At 48.9% G+C, this 26,066-nt stretch overlaps 1 protein-coding gene across 1 annotated transcript; it reads right to left on the bottom strand.

The window, feature by feature from the left end:
• Window positions 1–1,364: 1,364 nt before the first annotated feature.
• On the bottom strand, window positions 1,365–24,108 carry si:dkeyp-73b11.8 (BPTI/Kunitz domain-containing protein). Its single transcript, XM_067973244.1, has 6 exons — window positions 23,882–24,108; window positions 12,167–12,358; window positions 8,636–8,809; window positions 6,933–6,977; window positions 3,485–3,572; window positions 1,365–1,586 (listed from the first exon to the last, which is right to left on the bottom strand). The coding sequence occupies exons 1-6, from the start codon at window positions 23,964–23,966 to the stop codon at window positions 1,523–1,525; spliced, it is 648 nt and encodes a 215-aa protein (XP_067829345.1). The 5' UTR covers window positions 23,967–24,108; the 3' UTR covers window positions 1,365–1,522.
• Between the last annotated feature and the right edge of the window lie 1,958 nt (window positions 24,109–26,066).

Raw genomic sequence — 26,066 nt, 5'->3', positions numbered from 1 at the left:
TCGGCATGGAAGCCATTGAGGGATTGGGGGAGGGAGCAATCAGAGGCCTCCTCCAGTCTCCGAGCCTGTATCCTTTGCTCTTCATTCCTTATCTCCTTCTTCACTCACTCATTCACTCCCTCACACACAGGCAGACGACGAAGCTAATCGTGAAGAAACTAGTGAATCTGCTCAAAGTGACTACTGACAGGGGCTCTCCCGGGGGCCCAGACTCTGTGCTAAACCACAGCCTCACAGCACAGCCCAGAGAGTAAAACAATTAGTAACAAATCCGCTCTACAGCACCGGGGGAGGGGGGGCTGTCGGATTATAGAAAGACGAGAAGGACTCAAGTTTAGATGGTGCCTTTTACCACCCAAAGTGTTTTACAGCCAATTAAGTACTTTTTGAAGTGTAGTCACTGTTGTAATGTAGGAAACGTGGCAGCCATTTTTTGCACAGCAAGATCCCACAAATAAGATTGAGATAAATGACCAAATAAAAATTTTTTTTTACTGGTGTTTGTTGACAGGACACCAGGGAGAACTCTCCTGCAAAATAATGCCATTGGACTTATTAAGGAAGGATATTATTAAACTAGAAAGAGTGCAGAAAAGATTTACTAGGATGCTACCGGGACTTGATGGTTTGACTTATAGGGAGAGGTTGGATAGACTGAGACTTTTTTCCCTGGAGAGTAGGAGGTTAAGGGGTGATCTTATAGAAGTCTATAAAATAATGAGGAGCATAGATAAGGTAGATAGTCAAAATCTTTTCCCAAAGGTAGGGGAGTCTATAACGAGGGGGCACAGATTTAAGGTGAGAGGGGAGAGATACAAAAGGGTCCAGAGGGGCAATTTTTTCACTCAAAGGGTGGTGAGTGTCTGGAACGAGCTGCCAGAGGCAGTAGTAGAGGCGGGTACAATTTTGTCTTTTAAAAAGCATTTGGACAGTTACATGGGTATAGAAGGATATGGGCCAAGTGCAGGCAATTGGGACTAGCTTAGTGGTATAAACTGGGCAACATGGACATGTTGGGCCAAAGGGCCTGTTTCCATGTTGTAAACTTCTATGATTCTAATGTCCACCAGAGGCCTCAGATTTAACTGAAAGATCTCTAACAGCTATCAGTCTAGAGTGTGTTTTCTAAGTAGCATAGGGTGGGATTTGAACCCGTGATCTATCTGATTCTAGAGGTGAGCATGCTACCCCCTGAGCCACAGCTAACAGAACAGTGCGCTGAGGTGACTGCTGGCAGCTGTTTACATCTGCTCCTTGTGCCAGCGAGCGACACAGGATTATTCTCCACCAACACAAAGAAAACAAACATGTGGTCAGATTGAATACAAAGTGCAATCCACAGCTGCACATTTATGAAGTGAAAGAGATACTTTCCAGAAGTAACAATTATATACAAGAAGTATATGGATAGGGTGGAACGTTTAAAAATACAACGGCCAGCAACTCAGTTATATCAAAGAGTTCCAACTAACAATCTTTATTAGTTTGCTCGGAGATAGTTTATTGATTTATTCCTTCCATTTCAGCTCATTTCAATCCCTTTATTCAATGGTTCTTGGTGATGCTTTGCTGCTTGCCTCTTGGCCCTTAAGTGATAAAGAAACAAGATGAGACAAATTAATCTCGGTGAAAACAAATCCAGGAGATTAAAATGCAAAGGCTCGTTCTACAAACTCATGCTCCCCCGGGGAGAGCAGGTGGAGCGCACAGGTTAAGTGGGCCTGAGACAGGAAACGACATGGGGACCCCAGAGCTTGGCGCACGATACGCACCGCCAGCTCCCCACGCACAAAGCTCTGCATCGCGAGCGTGAATCCTTAAAACATAATCGTTAATATTTTTTATTAACATTCGAAATCTGAGACAGCAAAATGGCCTCTTAGGGCTAAAGAGGTCCCACAATAGGACAATCGATCATAAATACTTTGAAAAGCATTAGCTTTCATGGCCTAGAAATTGTGACGCAACCATTTTAGGGATGTGGGGGGGCAGGGTGGGTGGAGGGTGGGGGAGGTGGGGGAATTGGGGTCAGGGATTGGGGGTCGGAGCCTGGGCCGGGGATTGGGGGTCGGAGCCTGGGTCAGGGATTGGGGGTCGGAGCCTGGGCCGGGGATTGGGGGTCGGAGCCTGGGTCGGGGATTGGGGGTCGGAGCCTGGGTCGGGGATTGGGGGTCGGAGCCTGGGCCGGGGATTGGGGGTCAGAGCTTGGGTCAGAGATTGGGGGTCAGAGCCTGGGTCAGGGATTGGGGGTCGGAGCCTGGGTCAGGGATTGGGGGTCAGAGCCTGGGTCAGGGATTGGGGGTCGGAGCCTGGGTCAGGGATTGGGGGTCGGAGCCTGGGTCGGGGATTGGGGGTCCGAACCTGGGTCGGGGATTGGGGGTCGGAGCCTGGGTCAGGGATTGGGGGTCGGAGCCTGGGTCGGGGATTGGGGGTCGGAGCCTGGGTCGGGGATTGGGGGTCGGAGCCTGGGTCAGGGATTGGGGGTCGGAGCCTGGGCCGGGGATTGGGGGTCGGAGCCTGGGTCGGGGATTGGGGGTCGGAGCCTGGGTCGGGGATTGGGGGTCGGAGCCTGGGTCGGGGATTGGGGGTCGGAGCCTGGGCCGGGGATTGGGGGTCAGAGCTTGGGTCAGAGATTGGGGGTCAGAGCCTGGGTCAGGGATTGGGGGTCGGAGCCTGGGTCAGGGATTGGGGGTCAGAGCCTGGGTCAGGGATTGGGGGTCGGAGCCTGGGTCAGGGATTGGGGGTCGGAGCCTGGGTCGGGGATTGGGGGTCCGAACCTGGGTCGGGGATTGGGGGTCGGAGCCTGGGTCAGGGATTGGGGGTCGGAGCCTGGGTCGGGGATTGGGGGTCGGAGCCTGGGTCGGGGATTGGGGGTCGGAGCCTGGGTCAGGGATTGGGGGTCGGAGCTTGGGTCGGGGATTGGGCGGGGGTCAGTGTGGGGAGCAGAGGGGAGTTCGGGTCACGAGTGGCGATCGGTTCCTTTAGTGTGAGGGCGGGAGGAGCTCTCGGGCTCCTGCTCCTCCTGACTCCACATTCAGGTAAGTTACTCACCCTCTTTGTTGTAGGCGATCGCCAGGGCTGGTTTTCCTGAGTGGAATCAATCTTACAGAAGGGGGCCTCAAAAGGCGTTCGGCCTCTTATTTGGGGCCTTAGTAGGTCCTTAGCAACCAAGAGTGTGGCGATTATCAGAGCCCAGATCCTTCATTAATTATTTTAAACACAGCTACCTAAAGTGATAGGTGCTGTAAACAGGGAGGCAATAATTTGCCCTGTGTCCCTCCTTGGTACATTGTGAGTCCGGGCATTCCCACTGAGTGTCTAGGAGGGCATTTGGTGCCCCCCTAGATGATAGCGTCATCTCACCAGATTTCAGAAACCTGCCCCTCTTTCCTGTAAAGTTTGTGCAATCAAAGTAGAATCTATTGACTTTAAGATAGAATTTATTCATCCTGCACAAGAGGGAGGGGGAGAAAAAAATCCAAACCGTTTCTTCTTCTGTGTAAAAAACAGGGCGAGAGCGACAGCGAGAATCAGCAGCACAGCACATCCCATGCCCAGTCCCACCGCCAGGCCTGCAAGACAGCAACAGGAAGCCCTTTGTTATTTAACTAGCTACCAGCGGATCTCCCCCGGTGTTGCTCACAGTGCATACAAATCCTCGGGATGTGGGCGCCGCTGGCAAGGCTGGCATTCATTGCCCATCCCCGAGAAGGTGGTGGTGGGCCTTCTTCTTGAACCACTGATACAACTAGCTCGGCCATTTAAGAGTCAGCCACGTCTGGTGTGGGGGACTGGAGTCACCTGTAGGCCAGACTGGGTAAGGACGGCAGGTTTCCTTCCCTAAAGGACTTTAGTGAACCCGTTGGGTTTTGACGACAATCTGACAGCTTCAGGGTCACTGATACCAGCTTTTTATTTCCAGATTTTGAAAACTGAATTCGAATTCTCAAACTGCTGTGGTGGGATTATGAATTCACGTTCTCTGGATTAGCAATCCAGTGACATAACCACCACCTTCCCGTTCTCTTGTCGGGTGCGATCAGGACATGTTTTGGGGTGGAGTCCAGATCCCTTGGGTTTTTACCATCTTAACTTGGCTAAATTGTCCTCGGGGGTGACGGGGGGCGGGCAGGAGAGGGGCTCGCTGGACTGATCTCCAGTTGTGTTCCTCCACCTCTCTGGGGCAAGTTTCTGCAGGCCCAACGGGACCGAGGTGTGATCTCCTGCGGGCAGGGGTAGGTCCCACTGGGGCCTGAAGCGGGGAAGGCAAAGGGCAAAAGGGTTTCGATCCCAGACGGATCGACTGACTTCGGTAAAAGGAGGAAAACCCTGAAAAAATAAAACCAGAAAATGCTGGAAATACTCAGCAAGTCGGGCAGCATCTGTGGAGAGAGAAACAGAGTTAACGTTTCAGGTCAATGGCCTTTCGTCAGAACTGGAAGAAGTTAAAGGTTTAACAATTTTTAAGCAAGTACAGAGCCAGGGAAGGGGATGGTGATGGGAAGGGGAGGGCAGGAAAGAACAGAAAGGAAGGTCTGCCATAGGGTGGAGGGCAGGAGTGATTAAATGACAAAAAGGGATGATGGTGCAAGGTGAGGACGGTGGTATTGGGATAAGTAAAGAGACAAAAGACGGGCCTAGAGGAGCTGTAAATGGCAACAGCAGTGGAAAAAATGTTGCTCCATTTCTTTCAGCCCGACCAAGCCCTCAGACTTCCCCCCGCTCTCCCCCTTCTCGGAGTGGCATGGTGTCCCTCCGAATTGCATGTCCTCCATGGGCCAGGCACCCTTGACCCAACGCCACGGCCCGAGTGTTTAACCCACTCCGTCTCCAGGACCTGGGACCAGCCTCCCCACCTCGCTCAGACAGGACCATGGTATGTCTGGACTTTGCTGTTTTATCCCGTGGCGGGTGCAAGATATCGTCTGATTCACAGCAACCGAATGATCGAAATTTAAGGGTCAATTTAATTTGCGATTTCCCAGCTCGGAGCCCGACCCATGAGGAACGCAGGAGTCAGGGAGCCAGTGCAGCAGCCTCCCATGGGCCATCCAGCTGTAGCTTCTGTTTCCGGGCACTGTCGCAGCTCAAGGCTTCTTCAGGGGAGCAGGGAACTGAGCCTTGTGTTTGTCTGGGGTTCAGTTGTTGTGGAAATTGTAAATCAGTGAGCCTGGATTATTATTTTTCTTTTTTGGTCTTAAATGACTTTTGTGCATTACTTTTTTTTTTCGAAGTCCAGGACCCAGAGGGGGAGGGTTCTCCAGGGGGTACAACCCATGTACTGATTGGGGAGGGGGTTTAATGGACGGACCATCCAATATATGCTCCTTCCGTGTTTTATTTAATTTCGTCTCAGGATGTGGGAGGCATTGGCAAGGCCCCAATTATTGCACCTCCCTCGTTGCCCCCCAGAAGCTGGTGGTGGCCCGTTTACTTGATCTGTCTGTAACTGGGTGATTGTCCAGACCAGTTCAGAGGGCATCAGGAGTCAACCATACAGCGTGGGACTGGAGCCACACGTAGGCCGGGGACAGGTTCTCATCCCTGAAGGACATTGGTGGACCAGGTGACAATCTGGCTGCTTTCACGGTCATTATTCCTGGTCTCAGCCCACATATCATTACATTTATTGAATTCAGGGTCGCAACTTGCCCTGGTGGGATTTGAACTCGCGACCTCTGAACTCGTTGGTCCAAGACCATCGCCGCTAGACTGCTGCACCCAGTGAAGCTCTGCAGTTGGGGAGGGTGGGGCACCAATTCCTGAAACTAACCGTTGACCACTTGCTGGGGTCTGGTCGCACGGCTGCCGATTGTTCTCCCAGGCGCCGGTCTAGACAGCGACTGGTCGGCTGGCGGCTGGAAGGATTGGCTCGGTTATGATGCCCCAAGCCGTCAGGGTGGGGGGAGGGGAGAGAAATCGGATCAAAGCAAAAATCAACTGTAGCCCCCCTGCCCACCGATAAACTCAGTCGCTCTTCATTAATCCGAGTTCCCTTTATTGAGACAAAAATCATAATTAATCAGAAGCCCCCCTCCCTCCCCCCAGACGTTTCCCATTTTCTGGATCCCTTTAGTCTTAGGAACATAGGAACAGGAGTAGGCCATTCAGCCCCTCGTGCCTGCTCCGCCATTTGATAAGATCATGGCTGATCTGTGATCTAACTCAATGTACCTGCCTTTGGCCCATATTCCTTAATACCTTTGATTATTTAAAGTCTTCTTCATGGAGATTGATTGCAAATTGTGTCAAGTATGGAGACCATTTTTTTTTACATTTTCTCAGCTCTCCCCAGCTCCTGAAGATGTGACCCATTGCCGGCTACAGTTCCGCAGCGGCCAGGACCCCTCCTGTACCTCAACCGTATGCCAGTTCTCCCCGTGGACAGGTCCTTTCAGTGGGCTATTTGGGCGTGGGAGGAGTGCCAAGCTCGACCCTGCCTTCACCTGTTACCTGCATGGGTGTAATTCCATTGAGGTCACTGGAGCAGTGATCAGGAGCCAATTATTCCAGTCTGGGGCCAAAATTCACACCCGGCCTACCAGCCCAGATCAGACCTGGGCCTTTCCTGTTTGGTGTTGCTCAGTACCACACCACGCGGTCAGTGAGCCATCAGGGGAGTGAGCAGCGCTTGGTGACGTTTCTCCGTGCGGTTGGACTGATTGCACTCAACCTCCTGTTAAATGGGGAGGAGGAGGGCGGCCATCTGCCCAGTGTGGATCTGAAGCCAGGCCCCAGAGTTGGGGCGAAAACAGCCCAGTCCTCACACTTGTCTCTGCACCAACAGCATCTGTATGTCTACTTGAACAATTCGGGGGGGGGGTGGGGGAATGTGAGTCAGTAAAAGTCCCCCTAAACAACGGCCAATGACCGTGGGTGAATGTGGAGATGACTAAAGCCGAGGGAGGCCGGGGCGGTTATTCCCAACATACCTTCGTCCACTTCTGATTCTTCATCGGCATCGCCAGGTGGTCCTCCTGACAAAAGGACACCAAAGCAGCAAATTAGAGACACACTCCGCACAATGCTGGGGATGGACAGTCAACAAAGATTAGTTTTAAACCATGTTATTCAAGAGAAGCCGACACCAAAGTGGAGGTGATTCCAGAACGGGTGCGAGGGGGTCATTCTGGGAGTTTCGGACCTCCTGCCCAAATTCCCGACTTGCGTTTCCCGCGGGCTCCTGAGATCTAATCGCAGAGCGGGTGGGTCCCAGGTTCTAACCTTGGCCTGTGCTGAGTTCACTGATAACATGACCCCAGTGGTCGAATACCTTGTGGACACCCATTGAGTAATGAACCATGGGGAAGACCCCGCCCATAACACCGCCCCTCACTGAGGAGTCAACACCTAGCTATTGTTACAAGTGATATACTGAGTACGATTAATGTCCTCCTCTCCTTGCCCATTCCTGGCAGACAGTGTCTCCTTGCTGGGGGGCACATTCCATGAGCGTCTGGCTCCGTGCACTGCGCCCAGTGGTGGTTCTCCATATGTGAGCACAGACAGTGAGGCCCCAATTTTAATGGGGGAGGGGGGTTCCGGGGGAACGGTGCTCCCAGAAACATCGGCAACGTCACGGCCTGGACCATTTTGCCTGGCGGGCCTCATTTCCATAAATGTGGTCGGACTCCCGCCCCCAACCTGGCCGGCCGGCGGGAGCTAGAATTCAGGAGGCAGGAGCTCGGCCCACAAGGAAACCTAAAGAAAAATGTAAAAACTTAACCTGCCTGGGCTTCTTCAGGCCCTCGATCCCCTCCCGACAAGTCCTCATCTAAATGGGCCTTGGTCGATTCACCTCCTCCCCGTTCCCCCAGCCCATCCCAAGTGTTGAATACTCTTCGAACAGTTTCTTCCTGGTGTCTGTCCTGAGTTTTCCTCTGCTGGACAGGATGGATGGGACAGCTAGTCTTGTCTTGGCCTTCATTTTCGGATGTCTGTATGTTTACTTACGCCTAGTGTAACGTCAATCAGTGTCCCAGAATAACCTTATCCATGCCCTTTAGTATCTAGTACATTTCTACAAGGTCCTCTCTCAGTTGCCTCCTCTCAAGGCCAAAGAGTGTCCCCAGTCTTTCCTTGTAACTCAATCCTTCGACACTTGGGGATCAGCCTCGTGACTCCTCACTGGGTTCAGGGGTCGAGTGTTGCCCTTTTAGTCTCGGTGGTTGAAATTGAACTCAGCACTCGTCGTGCGGGCGGTCTCGGACACCGACAGTTTCAGCATGGACATCTTCCGACATATACCCAACAGACCCAGCAATAGGATGGACATTCTCCCTCCATTATTTATTGTTGCTCCACCGTGATTTGACTCTCAGCTCCAGGTCCCTCCCTCCCTCCCTCCCTCCCTCCCTCACCTTTACCTATCTCCCCATGTAATTCATGCCTCTATCCAACATGTGACACCTTGAACTTGGCTGGATTTTATCCGCTGCTGGCTTGACCCACTTGTAAATGATCCGCTCCCGGAAGACCGTGCCGGGAATCGTCCCTGTGATTCCCTGACCTGCGCTGGGTGGGGGAAGGGGCCAGGCTCCAGCCAGCGGGGGCAGGGCGGGCACAAGTGGAATGTTAACCCTGTTAGTTTGACCCTGGTGTCATCTCGAATGCACCCACTTGAAAGGAGCCTCACCCATTTTACTGGCACAGAAGGAGTTGCAAATCTTCGGTAGGATGAATCTGTTTCCATTTCCTCCACATCCTCCGTATAAGAAAGGTTTGCACTTCTTCTTTGAGCTGTCGAAGTAAAAGAGCAAAAGACGTCCTTTACAGTCACCTGCGTCCACTGGCAGCAGGCAAGCCCGGTCTGTAGAAAGAACACAGGAGGCGTCCTCATCAATAAAGTCCATCTCTATCACACTGAGGGAATAGACAATTGGCACCAGGTAATGCTGAGCACAGCTTTCTACCTTCAGGCTATGGCACCGGTCTGTCTTTTGTCACCCATTCCAAACCCTAACAACTGCGGGAGTGAAATTCACCTTAGGGTAGAACGGACGCTAACAAATCAGCCGCCGTTTTACACCCTGCCCGATTTTGTTTTCCAATGAAGTGGACGGATAAGGTGTAAAACCGGCTGCCGATTCGCTATCGCCTGGTTTGCGTTACTGCCCCCAGGTGAATTTCACCCCCTACTAGAAACATAGAAACATAGAAAATAGGAGCAAGAGTAGGCCATTCGGCCCTTCGGGCCTGCTCCGCCATTCAAAATGATCATGGCTGATCGTCTAACTCAGTACCCTGTTCCCGCTTTTTCCCCATATCCCTTGATCCCTTTAGCATTAAGAAATATATCTATCTCCTTCTTGAATACATCTAATGACTTGGCCTCCACTGCCTTCTGTGGTAGAGAATTCCACAGGTTCACCACCCTCTGAGTGAAGAAATTTCTCCTCATCTCGGTTCTAAATGGCATACCCCATATCCTGAGACTGTGACCCCTGGTTCTGGACTCCCCAGCCATCGGGAACATCCTCCCTGCATCTAGTCTGTCTAGTCCTGTTAGATCACCTCTGATTCTTCTAAACTCTAGTGAATATAGGCCTAGTTGACCCAATCTCTTCTCATACATCAGTCCTGCCATCCCAGGAATCAGTCTGGTAAACCTTCGTTGCACTCCCTCCATGGCAAGGACATCCTTCCTCAGATAAGGAGACCAAAACTGCACACAATACTCCAGATGTGGTCTCACCAAGGTCCTGTATAACTGCAGTAAGACATCCCTGCTCCTGTACTCAAATCCTCTTGCAATGAAGGCCAACATAACATATGCCTTGCTGCACCTGAATGCTTGCTTTCAGCGACTGGTGTACAAGGACACCCAGGTCTCGTTGCACCTCCCCTTTTCCCAATCAATCACCATTCAGATAATAATCTGCCTTTCTGTTTTTACACCCAAACCTCACATTTGTCCACGTTATACTGCATCTGCCATGTTCTTGCCCACTCACCCAACTTGTCTAAATCACATTGGAGCCTCTTTGCATCCTCCTCACAGCTCACATTCCACCCCAGCTTTGTGTCGTCTGCAAACTTGGAAATGTTACATTCCGTCCCTCATCCAAATCATTGATCTATATTGTGAATAGCTGGGGCCCAAGCACTGATCCCTGCGGTACCCCACTAGTCACTGCCTGCCACCCGGAAAAAGACCCATTTATTCCCACTCTCTGTTTCCTGTCTGTCAACCAATTCTCAATCCATGCCAGTATATTCCCCCCAATCCCATGTGCTTTAATTTTACACACTAACCTCTTGTGTGGGACTTTATCAAAAGCCTTCTGAAAATCCAAATACACCACATCCCCTGGTTCCCCCTTATCTATTTTATACTGCTACAGATTCCAGCTCAGACCCCACCCCCCAACAGTGTGGATACTGTTCAACATAAAGTTTTGATTCTATTCAGAAAGCACAGGGAAATAGGTCAAACACCTAGAATATATTGTTAAATTTGCTCGAAATGTCGCACTTGGGCATCACCGTTCTGTGACACGTGTCACGCCTGCAGCTGCACACCTCTACCACTAGATGGGGCTTCATAAGCCCCAGCAACTGCCGATTCCCCCACACCGATACCTCCAGTGGCACTGAGGCACTGAAGGCAATTGGCCTTCTCCAGACGTTACATGGGCAAAGCCAGGATAGATCCACCAGTGAAAACTGAAATGGATCAGATCATTGGACTGGACCAACCACAGTAAACAACAACGACTTGCATTTATATAGCGCCTTGAACGCAGTAAAACGACCCGAGGCGCTTCACAGGAGCGTAATCAGACAAAATTTGACACTGAGCCATATAAGGAGATGTTAGGACAGGTGACCAAAAGCTTGGTCAAAGAGGTAGGTTTTAAGGAGCATCTTGAAGGAGGAGAGAGAGAGGCGGAGAGGTTTAGAGAGGGAATTCCAGAGCTTAGGGCCCAGGCAGCTGAAGGCACGGCCGCCAATGGTGGAGCGATTAAAATCAGGGATGCGCAAGAGGCCAGAGATCTCGGAGGGTTGTAGGGCTGGAGGAGATTACAAAGATAGGGAGGGGCGAGGCCACGGAGGGAATAAGCTCACAGGCACACTGGAATAAAACGAGTGTGTAAAATGACAATGAAAGCTGACATGGATTGATTTTTATTGGGTGAGGGTATCAAGGGATATAGATCAAAGGCAGGTAAAAGGAGTTGAGGTACAGACCAGTCATTAAATGGCAGAGCAGGCTCGAGGGGCTGAATGGCCTCCTCCTGTTCCCATATTCCTAAATGGATGAAATGCACTGCAAAATGAATCACACTAAAATAAGATTGAGCTCCCTAAGGGTTGTTGTAGCTGCCACCGTCCAGGCAAGTGGTGAGAATCCCATCACACTTCTGCCTTGTGAGCTCAGTGGTGAACCTTTCAGGGATCAGGAGGTGAGACCCTCAGTGCAGAGCACCCAGCCCTCCTGTAAGGCCCTCTCCCAAGCCCCAGTCGTGCGAGGAACCGTCCCCTTGTGTCCCCGGTGCCTCGACCCTATTTCTGTTCCCGTCCGCCGGCCTTGATGTCACTCATAGAATCATAGAACCGTAAAGCACAGATGGAGGCCACTCGGCCCATCGTGCCTGTGCCGGCTCTTTGAAAGAGTTATCCAATTAGTCCCACTCCTCTGCTCTTTCCCCATAACCCTGCAAATTTCTCCTTTTCAAGTATTTATCCAATTCCCTTTTGAAAGTTATTATTGAATCTGCTTCCACCGCCCTTTCAGGCAGCGCATTCCAGATCAGAACAACTCGCTGCGTAAAAAATTCTCCTCACCTCCCCTCTGGTTCTTTTGCCAATTATGTTAAATCTGTGTCCTCTGGTTACCGACCCTTCTGCCACTGGAAACAGTTTCTCCTTATCTACACTATCGAAACCCCATATAATTTTTGGCTGGTTTAGCGTGGGAGATGGTCCTGGAATAGTTGAACGAGGCTCAGTGGGAATTCCCCTCCTGTCCCATAACCCCCGCCTGCCCTGAACGTCCCCCTAGTTAAAATCATTGTATAACAAAGGCTTTCTGTTCGATCCCTGTGCTCACTATAAAATTACTTTGATATCGAGTAGGTAGAGGCACCCCCTGGGTCATAAGAAGTGTGGATTCGCCTTTGGGTGTGGTTTGAGACACTGAACCTCCACTTAGAACCAGGCTTACCATCATCTGGATAGACCTCATCTGCGATCCTTGAACAGTTCTTCATGCAGTACTTATCAGTGAAAAATCGGTTTGCGTTTCCTCCTGCCCCTCGATATGCAAAGATGTTACAATGGTCAGTCACTGCATTGTAATAAAATTTCATTGAGGGGTTGTCTCCGAGTTGTCCTTCATCCATTGGAACATCACAAGCTGCAACACGGGTTAAAAAAAAATTATGATAGCACAGAAACTTCTTTAAGAACATACGAATTAAGAGCAGGAGTAGGCCATTCGGCCCCTCGAGCCTGCTCTGCCATTTGATAAGATCATGGCTGATCTGATTGCGACCTCAACCCTACTTTCCCGTTTACCTACTATAACCTTTGACTCCCTCGTTAATCAGGAATCTATCGAACTCAGCCTTAAAAATATTCTTTTGATCGCCTTTACTCAGAGAGTGGTGAGAATGTGGATCTTGTCACCACACTGAGGTGAGGCGAATATCATAGATGCATTTAAGGGAAAGTTAGATAAACATGTGAGGGAGAAGGGAATAGAAGGATGTGCTGATGGGGTTAGATGAAGTAGGGAGGGAGGAGACTCGTGTGGAGCATAAGCACCAGCATGGACCAGTTGGGCCGAATGGCCTGTTTCTGTGCTGTAAATTCAATGTAAAAATTAGGTTCTGGTTGTTATAATCAAATGCAGAAGAGGGTTATTATAACTCTATCCAGGTTAGAGTTATTATAATATAAACCAGGTTATTTATTTATATTTATTAAAACATAAAATTATACAGAAGCAGGAAAAATCAGTAGATTAAAAAAGTCCTTAAATCTTAGCATTACTTTAAATTCCTTGGGGTAGACATCCATCTTGGGCGGCAGAGCTGACTGGACAGTGTCGCATCAGTCACCTGTTATTCAGATCCAAATAGAACTCAATATCTGGCAGGGAGTATAAAGGGGGGGGAGTATAATGGGGGGGGAGTATAATGGGAGGGAGTATAATGGGGGGGAGTATAATGGGAGGGGAGTATAATGGGAGGGAGTATAATGGGAGGGGAGTATAATGGGAGGGAGTATAATGGGAGGGAGTATAATGGGAGGGGAGTATAATGGGAGGGAGTATAATGGGAGTATAATGGGGGGGGGAGTATAATGGGAGTATAATGGGGGGGGAGTATAATGGGAGGGAGTATAATGGGAGGGGAGTATAATGGGAGGGGAGTATAATGGGAGGGAGTATAATGGGAGGGGAGTATAACGGGAGGGGAGTATAATGGGAGGGAGTATAATGGGAGGGGAGTATAATGGGAGAGAGTATAATGGGAGGGAGTATAATGGGAGGGGAGTATAATGGGAGGGGAATATAATGGGAGGGGAGTATAATGGGAGGGAGTATAATGGGAGGGAGTATAATGGGAGGGGAGTATAATGGGAGGGAGTATAATGGGAGTATAATGGGGGGGGGAGTATAATGGGAGTATAATGGGGGGGGAGTATAATGGGAGGGGAGTATAATGGGAGGGAGTATAATGGGAGGGGAGTATAATGGGAGGGAGTATAATGGGAGGGGAGTATAATGGGAGGGAGTATAATGGGAGGGGAGTATAATGGGAGGGAGTATAATGGGAGTATAATGGGGGGGGAGTATAATGGGAGTATAATGGGGGGGGAGTATAATGGGAGGGAGTATAATGGGAGGGGAGTATAATGGGAGGGAGTATAATGGGGGGGAGTATAATGGGAGGGGAGTATAATGGGAGGGGAGTATAATGGGAGGGAGTATAATGGGAGGGAGTATAATGGGAGGGGAGTATAATGGGAGGGAGTATAATGGGAGTATAATGGGGGGGGGAGTATAATGGGAGTATAATGGGGGGGGAGTATAATGGGAGGGGAGTATAATGGGAGGGAGTATAATGGGAGGGAGTATAATGGGAGTATAATGGGGGGGGAGTATAATGGGAGTATAATGGGGGGGAGTATAATGGGAGTATAATGGGAGGGGAGTATAATGGGAGGGAGTATAATGGGAGGGAGTATAATGGGGGGGGAGTATAATGGGAGGGAGTATAATGGGAGGGAGTATAATGGGGGGGGAGTATAATGGGAGGGAGTATAATGGGAGGGGAGTATAATGGGAGGGAGTATAATGGGGGGAGTATAATGGGAGGGAGTATAATGGGGGGGAGTATAATGGGAGGGAGTATAATGGGGGGAGTATAATGAGGGGGAGTATAATGAGGGGGGAGTATAATGGGGGAGTATAATGGGAGGGAGTATAATGGGGGGAGTATAATGAGGGGGGAGTATAATGGGGGGGAGTATAATGGGAGGGAGTATAATGGGAGGGAGTATAATGGGGGGGAGTATAATGGGGGGGGAGTATAATGGGAGGGAGTATAATGGGAGGGGAGTATAATGGGAGGGAGTATAATGGGAGGGAGTATAATGGGGGGGAGTATAATGGGAGGGAGTATAATGGGGGGGAGTATAATGGGAGGGAGTATAATGGGGGGAGTATAATGAGGGGGAGTATAATGAGGGGGGAGTATAATGGGGGAGTATAATGGGAGGGAGTATAATGGGGGGAGTATAATGAGGGGGGAGTATAATGGGGGGGAGTATAATGGGAGGGAGTATAATGGGAGGGAGTATAATGGGGGGGAGTATAATGAGGGGGGAGTATAATGGGGGGGAGTATAATGGGAGGGAGTATAATTGGGGGGGAGTATAATGGGAGGGAGTATAATGGGAGGGAGTATAATGGGGGGGGAGTATAATGCGAGGGAGTATAATGGGAGGGAGTATAATGGGAGGGAGTATAATGGGGGGAGTATAATGAGGGGGGAGTATAATGGGGGGGAGTATAATGGGAGGGAGTATAATGGGAGGGAGTATAATGGGAGGGAGTATAATGGGGGGGAGTATAATGGGAGGGAGTATAATGGGGGGGAGTATAATGGGAGGGAGTATAATGGGGGGAGTATAATGAGGGGGAGTATAATGAGGGGGGAGTATAATGGGAGGGAGTATAATGGGGGGAGTATAATGAGGGGGAGTATAATGAGGGGGGAGTATAATGGGGGGGAGTATAATGGGAGGGAGTATAATGGGGGGAGTATAATGAGGGGGGAGTATAATGGGGGGGAGTATAATGGGAGGGAGTATAATGGGAGGGAGTATAATGGGGGGGAGTATAATGGGAGGGAGTATAATGGGGGGAGTATAATGAGGGGGGAGTATAATGGGGGGGAGTATAATGGGAGGGAGTATAATGGGAGGGAGTATAATGAGGGGGAGTATAATGAGGGGGGAGTATAATGGGAGGGAGTATAATGGGAGGGGAGTATAATGGGAGGGAGTATAATGGGGGGAGTATAATGAGGGGGGAGTATAATGGGGGGGAGTATAATGGGAGGGAGTATAATGGGAGGGAGTATAATGAGGGGGAGTATAATGAGGGGGGAGTATAATGGGGGAGTATAACGGGGGGTGTATAACGTGAGGGGAGTATAATGAGGGGAGTATTCTGAGTACGGTCGCATAGTGGACTACTAATCCAGAGGACTAATAATTCGGAGTCATGAGTTCAAATCCCGCCATGGCAGCTGGGGAATTTAAATTCAACTAATTAAATAAAATCTAGTATTTAAAAAAACCAGTATCAGTAATGGTGGCCATGAAACTACCGGATTGTCTTAAAAACCCATCTGGTTCACTAATGCTCTTTAGGGAAGGAAACCTGCCGTCCTTACCCGGTTTGGCCTATCTGTGACTCCAGACCCACAGCAATGTGGTTGATTCTTAATCGCCCTCTGAAATGGCCTAGCAAGCCACTCAGTTGTAAAATCTCGCCAAAGAAAGTCATAATAAGAATAAAACCGGACGGACCACTAGGCACCGGACACTACAAAGGCAAACCAAGCCCAGTCAACCCTGCAAAGTCCTCCTCTCGAAGATCTGGGGATTTGTGCCAAAATTGGGAGAGCTGTCCCACAGACTAGTCAAACAACAGCCTGACATAGCCATACTGTCAGAATCATACCTTTCAGCCAACGCCCCAGACTCTTCCATCACCATCCCTGGGTGTGTCCTGTCCCACCAGCAGGACAGACCCACCAGAGGTAGCGGTACAATCAGGAGGGAGTGGCCCTGGGAGTCCTCAACATTGACTCCGGACCCCATGAAATCTCATGGCATCAGGTCAAACATGGGCAAGGAATCCTCCTGCTGATTACCACCTACCGTCCTCCCTCAGCTGATGAATCAGTCCTCCTCCATGTTGAACACCACTTGGAGGAAGCACTGAGGGTAGCAAGGGCACAAAATGTACTCTGGGTGGGGGACTTCAATGTCCATCACCAAGAGTGGCTCCAGTAGCACCACTACTGACCGAGCTGGCCGAGTCCTGAAGGACATAGCTGCCAGGCTGGACCTGTGGCAGGTGGTGAGCGAACCTCATTACAGCCTTGGTCCAAACATGGACAAAAGAGGTGAGGTGGGAGTGACCAAGAGTGGCACCAAGGAGCCCTAGTAAAATTGAAGTCAATGGGAATCAGGGGGAAAACTCTCCAGTGGCTGGAGTCATACCTGGCACAAAGGAAGATGGTAGTGGTTGTTGGAGGCCAATCATCTCAGCCCCAGGACATTGCTGCAGGAGCTCCTCAGGGCAGTGTCCTAGGCCCAACCATCTTCAGCTGCTTCATCAATGACCTTCCCTCCATCATAAGGTCAGAAATGGGAATGTTCGCTGATGATTGCACAGTGTTCAGTTCCATTCGCAACCCCTCAGATAATGAAGCAGTCCGTGCCCACATGCAGCAAGACCTGGACAACATCCAGGCTTGGGCTGATAAGTGGCAAGTAATATTCGCACCAGACAAGTGCCAGGCAATGACCATCTCCAACAAGAGAGAGTCTAACCACCTCCCCTTGACATTCAACAGCATTACCATCGCCGAAACCCCACCATCAACATCCTGGGGGTCACCACTGACCAGAAACTTAACTGGACCAGCCATTTCAATACTGTGGCTACAAGAGCAGGTCAGAGGCTGGGTATTCTGCAGCGAGTGACTCACCTCTTGACTCCCCAAAGCCTTTCCACCATCTAAAAGGCACAAGTCAGGAGTGTGATGGAATACTCTCCACTTGCCTGGATGAGTGCAGCTCCAACAACACTCAAGAAGCTCGACACCATCCAGGACAAAGCAGCCCGCTTGATTGGCACCCCATCCACCACCCTAAACATTCACCCCCTTCACATGTGGGGGAGGGGGTTAGGGGAGGGTGAGGGGAGGTGGGAGGGGGAGGGACAGCGGTGAGGGGAGGGGGGGAGAGGGGCTTGAGGAGGAGGGGCGAATTCTCCTCTTCGGGCAGAGTTCTGGTGGGGCAGAAATTCCACCCGCCTCTTCAGCCCTACATTACCCCTCGCTCGGGGCTCGCTGTAAATGACTTCAGCGGGTAAGTGTTTGAGGGGCTGAGTTGATGCCCTCTCTCCCTCTGCGAGGCCCTCTCTCCCTCTCTCTGAAACAGTTCCTGGGACCACCGCATTGGAAGATGGCTTTGGGCCCCAGGAAGCAATGGTAAGCGGGGCAGGTGGGAGGGAAGTCCCCCTGAGGACCCAGCCTGGTACCCCTGCTCCTCCTGGGCCCACGTTATACTTAGCCGTGGGCCCCCCATCGGCTGGACTACCAGCTAATACTGGGCGGAGCCACGCGGCGCTAGCTCCGCCCACTACTGTCCTAACATGGCAATCGGAGTTTTCTGATTTGCAAATTCATAGGGCCGTCTGCGGGAAACAGGCAGAAATACCTGTCACCCTGCGATGAGCTGGTAGAGGATCACAGCAGCTACACTGATGGTGGGAATGGGGCAGTGAGTCATTCACAGGCGAGATGCCTCCAAATCTCCCCCTCCGTCTCTATTTATCTCTCTTTCTTTCTCTCCCTCTCTCTGCCTCTGCCTCTATTTTTATCTCTCTCTCTCACTTGCTCTCTCTTTCTCTCTATCTCTCTGTCTCTTTCTTTCTCTCCCTCTCTCTGTCTCTGTCCCTATTTTTAAGTCTCTCTCTCTCTCTCACTTGCTCTCTCTCTTTCTCTCTATCTGTCTCTTTCTTTCTCTCCCTCTCTCTGTCTCTGTCCCTATTTTTAAGTCTCTCTCTCTCTCTCTCTCACTTGCTCTCTCTCTTTCTCTCTATCTCTCTGTCTATTTCTTTCTCTCCCTCTCTCTGCCTCTGCCTCTATTTTTATCTCTCTCTCTCTCACTTGCTCTCTCTTTCTCTCTATCTCTCTGTCTCTTTCTTTCTCTCCCTCTCTCTGTCTCTGTCCCTATTTTTAAGTCTCTCTCTCTCACTTGCTCTCTCTCTTTCTTTCTCTCCCTCTCCCTCTCTCTGTCCCTATTTTTAAGTCTCTCTCTCTTTCACTTTCTCCCTCTCTCTAGTTCTGCTCGAGATTAAAGTTTGACCCAAGTGTTTCCCGGACTGCCACGTTTCCATATTGGTCACGTTTGATCCGCTACGAGTTTCTGCCTGATCGTTCCTGGTTGCTTCTCGATAACCTCAGTCTGAGATACGGCTTTACTAAAGCTTCATTCAGGCTCTAACTGTGACCTCTCACCTCACAGTACAGTTGCAAATCATTGGGTCACACAGAGTACAACAGGCACAGTGTTTGTCCAGACAGTTTATTGCTGGGATAAAGCTCTCCACACATTCCTTTCTCCCTGTTTCAACATAAGAACAATAAGAACATAAGAAATAGGAGCAGGAGTAGGCCAATCGGCCCCTCGAGCCTGCTCCGCCATTCAATAAGATCATGGCTGATCTGATCCCAACCACAAATCTAAAGAACACAAGAAGTCGGAGCAGGACCCGGCCACATAGCCCCTGGGCCCTCTCCGCCACCCACAGGGCATTGACCTTTGTTTGATTTTAATTATTCTAAGAATGGGTTTCCATGCCCCAATCCATTCAGTCCTGTGTTATCATTTCCCTGTTGTAAACAATTTTACAACACCAAGTTATAGTCCAGCAATTTTATTTTAAATTCACAAGCTTTCGGAGGCTTCCTCCTTCGTCAGGTGAAACATCGTTCACCTGACGAAGGAGGAAGCCTCCGAAAGCTTGTGAATTTAAAATAAAATTGCTGGACTATAACTTGGTGTTGTAAAATTGTTTACAATTGTCAACCCCAGTCCATCACCGGCATCTCCACATCATCATTTCCCTGGTCATTCCCAGACACTGGGATAGAGCACTAAATATCCACAATTTCCTCTCTCAGCAAATATGCGTTCACCCAATCCAGTTGGTTTTCCTTTCTAAGCTTGAAGTAATTTTTAAACCTTCAGGCTCATTCTTACAGTTACCAGTCAGAGCCGTTCCCCATTTACTTTTGTCTTATCCCTGGCAAACTGTCCTTAGTTTCCCCATGATCACTGAATGATCCTTTTAATAATAAAATGGCACCACCAGCACCATCTCCATTAGGGTTCCCTCAGAATAGAATAGACCTGAATATGAAACACTTTGGAGCTGATATCTGGGCAGCTTCTCCAGTCCCTCCACATAACTGAAGTCCCTCATCCCTGGTACCAAATCTCTTCTGCACCCTCTCTAAGGCCTTGACATCCTTCCTAAAGTGCAGTGCCCAGAACTGGACACAATACTCCAGCTGAGGCCTAACCAGTGTTTTATAAAGGTTTAGCATAACTTCCTTACTTTTGTACTCTATGCCTCTATTTATAAAGCCAAGGATCACGTATGTCTTTTTAACAGTCTTCTCAACTTGTCCTGCCACCTTCAAAGATTTGTGTACGTTCACCCCAGGCCTCTCTGTTCCTGCACACGCAATAAAATTGTACCAATGTGTGATATATGGACATGTGATATATGAGCATGTGATATATGGACATGTGATATATGAGCATGTGATATATGGACATGTGATATATGAGTATGTGATATATGGTCATGTGATATATGAGCATGTGATATATGGACATGTGATATATGAGCATGTGATATATTGACATGTGATATATGATTATGTGATTATATGGACATGTGATATATGAGCATGTGATATATGATTATGTGATATATGGACATATGATATATGAGTATGTGATATATGATTATGTGATATATGGACATATGATATATGAGTATGTGATATATGGACATGTGATATATGAGTATGTGATATATGAGTGTGTGATATATGGACATGTGATATATGGACATGTGATATATGAGTATGTGATATATGAGTATGTGATATATGGACATGTGATATATGAGCATGTGATATATGGTCATGTGATATATGAGTATGTGATATATGGCCATGTGATATATGAGTATGTGATATATGGACATGTGATATATGAGTATGTGATATATGGACATGTGATATATGAGTATGTGATATATGGCCATGTGATATATGAGCATGTGATATGGGTGCGGGATATATGGGCAGATTTTTCTGGTCTCTTTTCTCACTCAGCTGTAACATTTTGCTAGTGATTGCAAACATCGGAAATCTTCCTGATACATTCACAATGTCGATACCACAGAGTGACCTGCAGAACACCCTCTCCCACATATAAATTACACTCTGAACACTCCCCAATAAATTTAATCTCCTGAATGAGACAATGAATACAGCACAAGTATCAAATGTTTCTGTTACTCATATTTTTTGATGTGTAAAATGTAAGTCAGATAATATAAATATATAATATAAAATCTAATGATTGGCGACAATTTTTACTGAGCTTCAACTCCCAGTCCAGAGTGTCTCCACCTTATTATAAACTCCCCTTGTATCACATTTGAACAGGTTTAATGACTGTGACATATGTGGAAAGCGTTTCATTGGGAGTTTCTGCACTGGCGGTTGGGGGATGTAATCTAATCTTTCTTCCATAATCATAAACTTACCCCACCCCAAAATATTTTAAAGTTCTATCAATAAATTAAAATGCCCGATTATTTCAGTCTGCTCGTTGTTGATGTGACTTTGATGTTCGATCACTCTGAAAGAGTTAGCGAGGCCTGGGACTTTGTACCTGTGGGGCAGAGCGGGGCAAAGTGGGGGTGGAGGGTAGGGGGTAGGGCAGGGGGGCAGGGGGCAGGGAGCGGGGCAGAACCGCATCCCGATGGCTCGACCCCTTTGGAACCCCCGGGCGTTTACATAAAGTGAGCGGCATTCTGGCCACAATCAGAGGAAGTGGGCCGCGCGCCTCGGGAATCTATAGCAGGAGCCTGGCACGGCAATAGTGGGCCAGTCTCGGCAATAGTGGGCCAGTCTCGGCAATAGTGGGCCAGTCTCGGCAATAGTGGGCCAGTCTCGGCAATAGTGGGCCAGTCTCGGCAATAGTGGGCCAGTCTCGGCAATAGTGGGCCAGTCTCGGCAATAGTGGGCCAGGTTCAGCAATAGTGGGCCAGTTGCGGCAATAGTGGGCCGGGCTCAGCAATAGTGGGCCAGTCTCGGCAATAGTGGGCCAGTCTCTGTAACAGTGGGCCAGTCTCGGCAATAGTGGGCCAGTCTCGGCAATAGTGGGCCAGTTGCGGCAATAGTGGGCCAGTCTCGGCAATAATGGGCCAGTCTCGGCAATAGTGGGCCAGTCTCTGTAACAGTGGGCCAGTCTCGGCAATAGTGGGCCAGTCTCGGCAATAGTGGGCCAGTTGCGGCAATGGTGGGCCAGTCACGGCAATAGTGGGCCAGTCTCGGCAATAATGGGCCAGTCTCGGCAATAGTGGGCCAGTCTCGGCAATAGTGGGCCAGTCACGGCAATGGTGGGCCAGTCTCGGCAATAGTGGGCCAGTCATGGCAATAGTGGGCCAGTCTCGGCAATAGTGGGCCAGTCTCGGCAATAGTGGGCCAGTCTCGGCAATAGTGGGCCAGTCATGCCAATAGTGAGCAGGCCCAAAGAAATTGACCAGAAGAATCCCCTGCCTGGTTACAATTGGCCGCTTTTCCCCCTGCAATCGATCACAGATGGGCTTTCAACAGTTCAGAAGCCTCGGTCACCCTTAGCAACGCTGGGCGCCAGTGACATGCGGGATTCCATTGCACCTGGCATTGCCGAGGGCATAGCGAGGGAGTCGCCTCATATAAACCTCACTCCCACTCTCGCATGCAACCACACACAAGTTGGGCCAAAAACATCGACCGGTGGAAAAAGGAACTTTATTCCAAACGAAACTGGGCCGCTGGCCTTTGCCCTCTGTGCAACCGGGCCTATTATGTAAACAAATAGTTGTCACAGGAAACAACGGTAATAAAACAATAAATAACGAAACCACTCCTAGAGACACAGGAGCTGAGTGATAATTACAAACACTGCGGGATAGGCAGTGCTGAAAATATGGCTGGCAGAAAAGTCCTTTTCGTTAGAATTCAGACATATTCTCAGCCCCCTCAGAATCTTTTAGAAAGACATAATTAATATGCAATACTCGATAGCTCACATTTCCGATTTGATTTGTGGGCACTTACTGAAAATGATCGTTATTATTTATAGTCTGAATTGAGCGGGTAAATGGAGTTCGGATACAGATCAGCCATGATCTAATTGAATGGCGGAACAGGCTCGAGGGGCTGAATGGCCTCCTCCTGTTCCTATGTTTCTAATAAATGGAAGTGAGGTGAATTATTTCACTTGAAGCAGCGATTGGTGGGGTTTGTTTGAAAAAATAATTACTTTAAAGCTTATTCTCCAATTTCCCGCCTGAATTTCCTCCTATTTGACCCCAGAAAACCATGTCCTCCCCCAATTCCCACTCCCAGTAGGTCCCCCCCACCCTGCTAACACCCCCAGTAGATCAGGAAATTCCTGGCCTGCTCGTTTAGTTCCCGGTTATTTCTCTTCAGAATATACTTGTTCTGTATAATTTTTTGTAGTTGTAAAAGTTTGCCATTTTCCGTTAACTATGTCGTCTCCATGCTGTGCAGGCCATGTAATTTATTTTAATCTGTCCCCCTATCCCACTGAACCAACAGACTCCTGTCCCGCCCTTGCTACCGCCACTCGCCAGATGAACTTAAACTCGATCGTAGCTGTCACGTATCCCTCGAGGATCCAATCCTTCAGTAGCAGGACATGAGTAATGCATTAATTAAGTCATCGATGAGGTTAGTACAATACAGAAGTCACCATAGATGCCAGCTGTGGCTCAGTGGGTAGCACTCTTGGTCTCTCAAGTTAGAAAGTCATGGGTTCATAGTCCCACTCCAGAGACTTGAGCACAAAATCTAGGCTGACACTCTCAGTACAGTACTGAGGCAGAGGTGCTGCCTTTCAGAGGAGATGTTAAATCTAGGCCCCCATCTACCCACTAAGGTGAAGGTTAAAATATCCTATGGAAATATTTGAAAAGGAGCAGGGGAGTTCTCCTGGCCAATATTTATCCCTCAACCAACATCATTAACACAGATTATCTTGTTGTTACCACATTGCTGTTTGTGGGATCTTGCTGTGCACAAATTATCTGCCGCGTTTCCTAAACTTCAAAAGTACTTAATTGGCTGTAAAGCGCTTTGGGACATCCTGAGGTTGTGAAAGGCGCTATATAAATGCATGTCTTTCTTAATTTTAGTCAAACAGGAATGTTTTATGATGTAAAGATGTTTTATGTATCTATAATTCCCTCATGAACTTTACCATTGATTATCTGGGTCACATTCTTCCTATCCTCACTGCTGGTGGAACTTACCTGACGGTCTTTGTCCTACGGTGAAGGCAATGAAATGAATGGCAATCAGCCCCAAGTTTCGAGCAGCAGTGTACAGATTCCACATGATGCTATAAACGGATCCTCCGCCTGTACTCCTTACTTTTTAAATTCAGTTTTTGTTTTAAAAGAAGCTAAAAACAATATGACCGCTCGAAGGTAAATCTCCGAAAGACAGCTACCGTCCGAGAGTGAAACATTTCGATGAGAGCAGTGACCTTTGTTCCTGTCAGATAAAGAGAGAGGAGTTCATTGGTAAATAATGAAATATGATAATGAACTGTTTAATATTTGACCAGAACATAATTCATAGCAATAATTCAAAAATCAGAATTTATACCGAAAGTATAAACTCGCCTCTGAGTCAGAAGGTCATGGGTTCAAGTCCCACTCCAGAGACTTGAGCACAAAATCCAGGCTGACGTTCCCAGCGCAGTACTGAGGGAGTGCTGCACTGTCGGAGGTGCCGCCTTTCAGATGAGACGTTAAACCGAGGCCCCGTCTGCCCTCTCAGGTGGATGTAAAAGATCCCACGGCCACTATTTCAAAGAAGAGTAGGCGAGTTCTCCCAGGTGTCCTGGCCAATATTTATCCCTCAACCAACACCTAAAACAGATGATCTGGTCATTATCAGATTGTTGTTTGTGGGATCTTGCTGTGCGCAATTTGGCTGCTGCGTTTCCTATTGGCTGTAAAGTGCTTTGGAACGTCATGAAACTGTGAGAAGCACTATGGAGATGCAAGGTGGTGTTAGCTGAGGGGTGAAATGTTGGCCAGGACACTGCGAGAATGATTTGCCGTCCTTCAGATAGCAACGTGGGACCTCAGTTTAACACCTCGTCTAAATGATGGCACCTCCGACAGTGCGGCACTCCCTCAGCACTACACTGATTATGAGCTCAAGCCTCTGCAGGGGGTTAGCGAACCCTCAACCTTCTGATTCAGAGGCGAGAAAGCCACCCACTGAGTCGAGATACAATGTTGGAGACCTACCTGCAGTGCCAAAGCAATTATCCTGAGCTGTCAGATCACTGTTGCCTTTTGAATCTCTATTTACTTGAATGAGAGTGGAGGAGCCACATGCAATATTTCAAGCAATATCCTGGCTCCTCCCTGCCCCCATGCAGTGCCTGGGATATACTAGCAGCTCCCCCGTGACGTCGCTCGCTGTAAGTCAAGGTGATACAACAGGGAACATTTTCAACTTGCCGCCCAGGAAATCAACGGAAACGAAAACCGGGCTCTTTCTGTGACGGGCGGCCGATCCGCATCGTCAGTTTCACACCCGGGTGGCAAGTTGAAAATCTGCCCCATTGTTTTATAAGGACATTAGTGTATTATTCTGCTGATAAGGTAGAGTTGTGTTCCTTTAAGACCATAAAGACAAATTCTTGCTCAGTTAACACAGTTTAAGTTTAATTGTAGAACCGTGCAGCGCAGAAGGAGGCCATTCGGCCCATTGTGCCTGTACTGGCTCTTTGAAAGAGCCATCCAATTAGTCCCATCTCCTTTGCTCTTTCTCCATAGCCCTGCAAATTTCTCCGTTTCAAGTATTTATCCAATTCCCTTTTGAAAGTTATTATTGAATCTGCTTCCACCGCCCTTTCAGGCAGCGCATTCCAGATCAGAACAACTCGCTGCACAAAAAATTCTCCTCATCTCCCCCCTGGATTTTTTGCCAATTATCTTAAATCTGTATCCTCTGGTTACCAACTCTTCTGCCACTAGAAACAGTTTCTCCTTATTTGCTCTATCAAAATCCTTCATAATTCTGAACACCTTTGTAAATCTCCTCTCAACCTTCTCTGCTCTGAGGAGAACAACCCCAGCTTCTCCAGTCTCTCCACATAACTGAAGTCCCTCATCCCTGGTACCATTCTAGTAAATCTCTGCACCCTCTCTAAGGCCTTGACATCCTTCCGAAAGTTTTCCAGTGTAAATATAACTCACACCTGTTGCACACCCAGGACTTTTGGGATGCTTGTTTGCACGAACAATTGCTGCTTTTTATTTCTCAGTATAAGCAAAATAAGGCAGATTCTGAACGCGTAACAGATTATATTATAAAATTTAAAGGTCCAATAGACACACTGGCTCCCAGCAGGATTCACAGACAGAGGGAAGCTGCCAGTGTGCAGAGGAACCAGCCAGTGCGCAGGGGACCCCC

The sequence above is a fragment of the Heptranchias perlo genome, chromosome 38, assembly GCF_035084215.1.
Source record: "Heptranchias perlo isolate sHepPer1 chromosome 38, sHepPer1.hap1, whole genome shotgun sequence".
NCBI lineage: Eukaryota > Metazoa > Chordata > Chondrichthyes > Hexanchiformes > Hexanchidae > Heptranchias > Heptranchias perlo.
The sequence above is the reverse complement of the archived record's forward strand: the minus strand, read 5'-3'. Positions and strand labels throughout refer to the sequence as shown.